The 8,935-nt window shown below is 38.0% G+C and overlaps 1 protein-coding gene across 1 annotated transcript; it reads left to right on the top strand.

Moving 5' to 3' along the window:
- Positions 1–7,414: 7,414 nt before the first annotated feature.
- Positions 7,415–8,350, top strand: LOC116100852 (olfactory receptor 1030-like). Its single transcript, XM_031384574.1, has one exon. It carries the CDS (start codon positions 7,415–7,417, stop codon positions 8,348–8,350), a length of 936 nt encoding a protein of 311 aa, XP_031240434.1.
- Positions 8,351–8,935: the final 585 nt, after the last annotated feature.

Genomic DNA, 8,935 nt, shown 5'->3' on the forward strand with positions numbered 1-8,935 from the left:
CAAATTGAGACCCAAGCCATGGAAAAGAGCCAACCTCTAACACTATTAATGATACTCTTCTATGTTTGCAAAGAGGAGCCTAACATTACTGTCTCCTGAGAACCTTCATCCAGAAGCTAATGCAGAGACCCATAGGCTAACATCAAGCGGAGTTCATGGAGTCTTGTAGAAGAGTTGGAGATAGGATTCAGCAAGCTAGAGGTGTCAAGGACTCCACAATAAGACCTACAGAATCAGCTAACCTTGGTCCATGAGGGCTCACAGAGACTGAACAACAAACCAAAGAGTGTGCAGGGGCTGGACCTAGGTCCCCTACACATTTATACCAGATGTGTAGCTTGGTCTTATGTGGGACCCCTAACAATTGGAGCAGGGACTGTCTCTGAGTCTGTTTACTGTCATTGGATCCCCTTTCCCTAGCTGGACTGCCTGGCTGTAGTGGGAAAGGATGAGCTTAGTCTTGCTGTGACCTGATGTCCCAGGGCAGGCTGGTACCCAAGAAGGCTCCCCCTTCTCTAATGAGAAGGGAAAGGGGTAATGGGGGGAGGAACTTGTGAGGATGTGACTGGGAGGAGAGGAAGGAGTGGGATGCAACCAAGATGTAAGTGAATCAATAAATAAATTAATTGAAAAAATAAATTAAAAATAAAAGAACCATTAGATCCATACAGGCTCATGAAGGTGGCAGAATAAGCCTGGTACTTCCAATGGTCTCCACCATGAGGAGTTAACATTACCCAGTTCCTCAGACTCTGAAGAATATTCAATGAGGAGCCATAGTTTTATCTGTGCACTGAGAATGCACCTTCCTTTAGTATGCTTTCTTCCTACAAAATAAAATTAAAATACACAGTGACCACTTAAAAGCACCTTTCCTTTCTTTAGATTACCCCAGTGCCTTCTGACTCTTCAGGGAAATACATCTGTTAAAATTATTGGAATTTTTCTATTAAAAGTCTTTATTTTAAATTTGTTCTTTGACAATTTCATATGTGTACATAATACATTCTGATCACTATCTTTAATTCTCCCCCAACTTTCCCATCTCCTTCCTTATAAAGCCCTCTTAACTGCATTGATGCCTTTTGTTTGTTTTGTGACCCACTGAGTTTAACCAGAGCCACCTGTGTGTTGTGATTATTCAGTGTAAAATGCATAGCAATAAAATAAGGTATTGCTTTTCTCTTATATTATTTCTTATGATAAATATGAAAGCCAAGATGGTATTTTCTATGTAGACAAAAGTGTCTAGTGTATGCATATTAATCATGTAACATTTTTTGTCTTAACTATCTCCCCACAAAGCATTCACAGGACCTCATTGCAGTGATTTCAAGGACAACTACTATGGATGTCCTGGCAAGGGCAAGAAGGCTTCATCTAGCATCACACCAAAGGTCTGGGCTTGCAACTCATCCTGAGAGCAGGCACCAAAGCATGACAACCTGAGTCATCATTAGCTACTAGAATGATTCAGGGATTTTTCATTCCCAAAGGTGATTTAGTCAAATGCAAAATACATCACAGAAATTGTCCCTTGAGACCCAAGGAAAGCCAGAATAACAGGAGATAACAAACTCATTGCACATTATAAACATTCACAGCTTCATGAGTGTGGAATACAGACACCAAGCAGTGGAAACAGACAGACATGAAGAGGTCTACTTTTCAGGCTGGGAATACATACAGTGGATATTTCCAGAGCTTTGGCAATCCTAACTGTCCGCTAGGTGCTTGGTAAGTTGTACTTACTGCTAAGTTGGATGCAGAAGAACCATGGAGCAGCAAAGAGGGTGCAGGTACTGGGGCAGGGGAGAAAAAGTGCTTTGTTCCTACTAGAAACAGAGTGGGAAAGACTCTTAACTTACTTCATTGATTTGATTGTTTGATTGTTTTTGGTTTGCTTGTTTTTGTTTGTTTGTTTGTTTGGTTGGTTAGTGTGTTATTTTATTAGAAGACCATGTCAGGGTCATCATAAACTGAACTCAAGAGCCCACCCAAATCACATCCCAAAATTTCACACGAGCAAAACTTCTTCAGAACAGAAAATTTAGGTTTCATCAGATTCCCAGAGTACTTCACCACCCGTCTCTTTCCTAATGCTAAGAACACGTCCTGGTTTAACCAACACAACTGTTTTAATTGGCCATACATAATGAATGATGATAAAGAATAAAACAGCATTCCAGCTTACCAGATGTTGATAATTTTGATAAACACGAGAGTTAAGTCTGAACAAACTTTTAAGACATGTTGTTGAGCCATCCCAGCATACCTAAAATATTATCATAGGAGTCTAAATTTATAAGGAAAGCTTTGTTAAATAAATAAATAAATAAATAAATAAATAAATAAATAAATAAATAGTGGGACTCACAAATAGGGAGAAATTATCCTTTAGGCAGATTGTTCCAAAAACAACCAAAGCAGCTGTAAATCCTGGCTCCATTACTTTGCGAGTCTGGAACACTACTGAGCATTGCTACATCTGTTTCATTGTTGGGAAACTGAAGATGACAAGCTTGTATTAAGGAAAATGATACAAGCAAAGCCTGGGGGCCGTGAGAAGGCTAAGTGAGTAAAGGTGCTTGCCAGTAAGGCTGCCAACCTGAGTTCAGGCCAATCTATGAGACCCACGATCTCCACACATGTACCATATGATGCACATGCACACACAGACACACAGATACACACACAGACACCCTCAGACACATACACACTATACAGATGCATAATTTTAAATGTTTAATTAAAAAGAAATAGGAAACTTGAAGATCAAAAGTTTTCAAATAACCACTAGTTATTATCAAGTTTGACTATTAAGAGAATCTCATGAATACTTTCTTCTTAAAGAAAACTACAAATTTTTTCTTAGATGGAAAATTAAAGTTCAAATATTTACTGAGATTGGTTATTTTTTTATTTCTGAAACTTACCATTAGGTCTATCTATAATTTAAACACTGGTAGACTAAAAGTCGATGCTATAGTAATTCTCAAATTTAAATATTGATTTAAGTGAAGTTTGCAAGAGTAGAGAACAATATTTTACTACAATTAATGATTAACAAATACTTAGCTAATAGGGCTTTAAACTTTCAAGCTAGCATGCCTTAACAGCATTTGTGAAACTCTATAGGAAAGCAGTATGTCATATCCGTAGCAGTCAATAGTAAAAATCTCTATCAAGCAAGAACCATTAGATAAAGCTATGGTCTGTACACTAGCTCCTGGGCTCTTTTAAGAGTTCTAAACCCTGTTATATCTATTCAGAGTAGGTACTGTTATAGTATGGATCCCAGTGGGAAAATTTGATCAACTCCAGAAATGAAACCAAACAAACATTTTGTTACTCCACAGAATTTTCAACAAACATTTTTACCAGCAGCAGTAAGATAGGTTAATTGTGATACCTGATAATCCCAAGGTTATTTGGATCTCAAGTGAGGCTATAATTGAGAGTACAGAGACCATATCATGACAAGTTACAACTACCCTAAGTCAGCAATGTCAGGAATGCCTGTGTTCAAAGGCTCTCCACTATCCCCAGATAGGAACTAGACTGAAGATCTTGGGGGCACTTTTTCTCCCTGCATACTCTTCTGATCAGATTTTAAAGGCAAAATCAGCCCTCAAATCCCATTTCTCTTTCCCTGTATGAATCTGATTTTTACTCATTTCTCTCTCCATGTGTGATTTCACCCATTCACCCAAACCTCACTGGCTCCTATACCAGCATTGTCAGCTATGGTGTCATACTCCATCCCTTCATCCAGCATTCTTCCTCTGAATTCACTACTTGTGTAGACTTCCTGCTTCTACTAAAACTATCTACAGCAACATGATTAGGCAATACACTAAGATATCTGCTTCCTTCCATCTCTCAATCACATTTTCTACCCTTAAATTAAATGATGTTTATGTTGGTGAAACTGTAGTCAGTAAATTGCCAAGAGATATAGACTCTATTTTGAGCCATCTCTCATAGTCTTCTTCTTCATTTCTATCATTTCCCCCGATGTAAATCCTTATGCCTCTTACATAGAAAGTATTCTAGCTGTGTCCCTGCTGATGGTGCTCATCCTTCCTCTTCAAACCATCCATGCAATGCCAGATTGAATCTCTGAATACAGAATGACGGTCAAGTAATTTCCTCAGTGCAAGTGTACAATGAGTCCATTCTCACTGCTGCCTGAGTCATTCACTCTTCTTGGCTTTCACGGTTCTTCATGATATGTCACACTCCTAAACATTCAGTTTGCTGCCCACTATCTCATATATATGAATTTATTCCTCATATATATGAATATATTCCTCCAAATAAGATATCCCTTGTCTCCTAAACACGCTCAGGGTATATGGAACAAGTTCTTGCTCCATTTTTCCTCTAGTTAACACACTTCCCTTTTTTCTACCCTTTCTCTAGGGCACTTTGTATGTTCTTGCTAATTAATTTTAAAAGTTAAAGCTGCCTACAACCTACAGATCATAAACCAAGATGGGATATTTAGTGAATAGAGTGATGGAGTCAGAGTTTAAGAGCTCTTGCAGATAGCCAAAGTTCAGTCCTAACACCCATTTCAAATAATTCACAACAACTTATGCTGAATTCCAGTTCCAGGGGGACCCACAACCTCTGGCCTCTGCCAGCATGTACAAATTCTTTGTTATATGCAGATATGTGTGTCTGAGTTTATTATACTTGCCCTAGCCCTGCAAAAGTCAAAGGACAGCTGGGTCCCAGGAACCATGCTCTTAACTTTGACTTTGAAGTTATGGATATGTGGTCCTTCTTACTTTGGTAGTTTTATGTCTGTAATCCTCTCTGTCTACGTGCCAAGGATTGTCCTTTGTAATTCTGAACCACTCTTAGAGAGGATGGGAATTTCTACCATTGTCACTATATTTTAACATCACTGTGAAGGTACAGGCCTACACAAGTAGACACAGGAAAGGAAAGAGAGACACTCCACAGAAAACAAGGAAGAAGTTGTGTCTTTTTCATAGTATATGAATGTGTATTTGGAAATCTCATAAGACTCAACTAAAATTGATTTGTAAATGATATGTTAAAGAGGATAGCTATAAGATTAATTCACAAAAGTCAATAGCTTGCCTATATGTAAAAATTAGTTAAACAAGTCACAGAATGAAGAATAATGTTTCATTTACAATCATGACCAAAAATGGTAAAACACCTAAGAATAAAATTTAAAGGAATGTATTTGGAATGTTTGAGTCGTTAAAACCCTATTGTCAAAATCTTTGATGAATGCAATAAATAGCCTACCTTCAGAAAAGAAAATCTCAAAACAAACAAACAAACAAACTATTCTTCCCAAATTAACATGTCCATTTTACCAAAGTTATCTGAGTGCAAACAAGGCTTTTTTACTTGATCAAAAAAATCATGATAAAATTCATTTATTTATGAGCAATCCAGAAACTGTTACTAGACACCAAAATGAACTCTATTATATTTCATATTTAGTCAAGTCTAGAGATACTGAAAAGAATTGGAAATGGATGCAACCATTGAAAGCGTTTTTAGTAAGTCATAGGCTTGATCTTCAACAGAGTCACCAGTAAAATAAGACCAATCAGTCATAGTAGAGCCCTTGGCCAGCCATTCGGAGAAGCAAAGAAAGAACTAATTACCTCATCCCCATATTGAAATTTAATTATAAGCATGTCAAAGACTGTAGTGTAATAATGAAACCTAATTAAAAACCTAGAATCTTTAAAGCAAGACATAATTTTAGTAATATTAAATTAGGAAGTATTTATAAACCATGTCACAAAAACCAGAATCCAAACTGAAAAAGATTCTGCATACACTATTTAAACTTGTGTGTGACTTTTGTTTGTGACTGTTTGTCACACACACAAAAAAATGTAGCAACTATAAATTACACATTTTCAGAACACTGAAAACTAAGCTTTATATGTATATCAAAGAGTTGAATTAATTTGTTGGTCACTATTAAAGGAAAAAATATGCACATTTTGACCCAAATCCACTACCAGTGGTCATGATTTATACATATTCCCAAGTTTATTTGAAATAGAATAATGAAAGGACTTGTAAATTACAAAATTTAAGACTTTCACCCCAGTGCCAGGCATGCCACATGGTCCTAAGTGGAGCCCAGAAGTGTATATTTACTAAATTGAGTGGAAATACTTCTAATTAGAGGGAGTTAATTAAATCACAACATAACTATGAGAAGAAATGGCATGACATAATTGTTGAGGCTTGTAAAGGAGCATAAAACCATGATCTCATCTATGCAGAAAGAGATGTGCCTGCATTCATATCCATCTGTAAGCACCAATAAGCAGTTATATTAACAATAGAGCAGAAAACAGACTGGTTTCTTTTTCATGTATAGCTATGAAGAGTTCACCAATGTTGCAATGTTATATTGTGTTAATATCCTTCCCAGATAGTTCATATCCCTCAAAACTGTTGATCCTCCCTCCAGACACAACACTCTTCCAGAAGGCAGATTGATGCGAAACGTCATTCCCTTTATGGCACTATGGGACTAATGATTAATGTGGAGGACGCAGCCAGCTATATGCAATGCCATCCCTGGACTAGTGATCCTAGATGGTATAAGATAGCAAACTAAGCAAGCCATTGAAGTCAAGCCAGTAAACAGTATTCTTCCATGGCTTCTCCATCAGTTCCTGATGCTGGTTACTGCCCTGAATTCCCTTGGTGATGAATTACAAGCTGTGAGATGAAATAAACCCTTCCCTGCACAAGTTGCTTTTAGACATAGTGTCTCATCAAAGCAACAGAAATCATAATGAAGGAAAAGCATTATCCACACTGAATTGTGACTAATTACTTACATAACTGTTTTTCATGCCAGCCTGTGAGTACTCTTTCAGTAGACATACTTTTACTCATCTTTATGTCAACTCCATTTTGCATAGTGTCTGGAATAACGAAGATTGACAGTGGATATTTGACCCGTGGGTCAGTCAATGAATGAATCACCTCCTGTTCCCATCTTCCACATTCGGTCTCTCCCACCTGTGTCCTAACTATTCAGTGAATCTCTAATCATCCATAGGTCATTCTCCTTTGTGAAATAATGCTTTGTTAGTTCTTGCAGTAGATCCCCAAAAGCAAGAGAACTATGGTACCCACTCTTCATACCAGAATCCGATATGCTGTCTGGTCCTAGAGTTAAACTGAAGACTACTGTAAACTTGAAAATAGAGCCTAGGAAACTCATGCCATGCCTCCTAAAAGAAATCAGCTCCAATTGTTTGGGACTGTATGAAATGCTTAATTTTTTTGTCATCTGACTTTAGTATTGAAACACAAGGGGCTTGTATTTTTAAGCATCTGATCATTTTTAAGCATATTTCTTCTCTTCACACCAGGTAAGAGAAAAAAAATGGCAAGAGGCAATCGTACCACAGTCACAGAATTTGTCCTCATGGGATTCATAGATCTCCCTGAGCTTCAGCTCCCCCTCTTTGTGGTGTTCCTGATGATTTATCTCATTACCCTGGTAGGCAACCTTGGCATGATCTTGCTCATCAAGGCGGACTCCCGGCTTCACACACCCATGTACTATTTCCTCAGTCACCTGGCTTTCATTGATCTCTGTTATTCATCTTCCATTGGGCCAAAAATGCTGCAAAATTTATTGGTGAAGAAAAAAACCATCTCCTTTTCAGGCTGTTTTGCTCAGCTGTACTTCTCCAGTGCTTTTGCCACTACTGAATGCTTCCTCTTGGCCACGATGGCCTATGACCGTTACATGGCCATATGTAATCCTCTGACCTACACAGCCATCATGACCCAGCGAGTCTGCAAGGAGCTGGTGATAGGAGTCTACACCTATGGCTTCCTGAACTCTGTGATACAGACAGTACTGACTTTCCAGCTGTCTTTCTGCAACTCCAACGTGATCCAGCACTTCTACTGTGCTGACCCCCCTCTCCTTGCCCTCTCCTGCTCTGACACCCACAACAAAGAGAGGCAGCTCCTGATTTTCTCAGCAGTGAATCTCACCGGATCCCTCATGACCATCCTCATCTCCTACATCTGCATCCTAGTATCCATTATAAAAATTGAGTCTTCTCAGGGCAAGTGTAAAGCATTTTCAACCTGTGCCTCCCACCTCACTGTGGTCACCATCTTCTATGGAACATTATTTTTCATGTACATGCGGCAACCAAAAACGGGGAATTCGTGGAGGTATAGCAAAGTGATCTCTGTGTTTTATAGTCTTGTGATTCCCATGCTTAACCCTCTCATCTATAGCCTGAGAAACACAGAGGTAAAGGATACCCTGAAAAAAATGCTGGAGGGCAAAACTTCATAGTGAGTGGGATACTAAGATTCAGAACTGTAGACAGTAGTGTATACCAAGCTGATAGAAATGAAGCGGGCCAGCTGCTACCCAGTTAGGAAGTAGTTAATCAAACTGAAGATTTCCATGGCCCAAAATAACAAACCTCCTGGAGGACATAAGTAATATTTAATTCAAGCAATTGTCATGAGCTAATTAGAATTTATTTCCCGGCTAGAATAATTATGTCAATAATTATGTAGATCTTTCATGTGTTAAAAAGATGTAGTGGTTGACTACCACTTTCATAACAATTTGAGCTCTACGGTCATAAAAATCTTCAAAGCCCCTATTCTGAATAGAATAATAATAGAATATATTATTAATAATGATGGTTATAACCCCCATGAGCATCTGTTATTAAGGATTTTCCAGCTTAATGTTATCTATATCAAAGCAAGCTATCTATTAGTCTTAAAAAGTACTCTTTGTACTTGAAAACTACACACTGCTATAGGTGGTGGTTACACTTCAAGAACATCTCAGAAAATCTTATTTACATCAAATGTAGTCATAATCCTCTGTGTTTTAAACAAGCAATAAAAATATCAGCTGAGC

The sequence above is a fragment of the Mastomys coucha genome, unplaced genomic scaffold (assembly GCF_008632895.1).
Source record: "Mastomys coucha isolate ucsf_1 unplaced genomic scaffold, UCSF_Mcou_1 pScaffold21, whole genome shotgun sequence".
NCBI classification, from domain to species: Eukaryota; Metazoa; Chordata; class Mammalia; order Rodentia; family Muridae; genus Mastomys; species Mastomys coucha.

Coding starts and splice junctions, on each gene's coding strand:
- LOC116100852 (XM_031384574.1), top strand. CDS start 7,415: ATGGCAAGAGGCAATCGTACCACAGTCACAGAATTTGTCCTCATGGGA.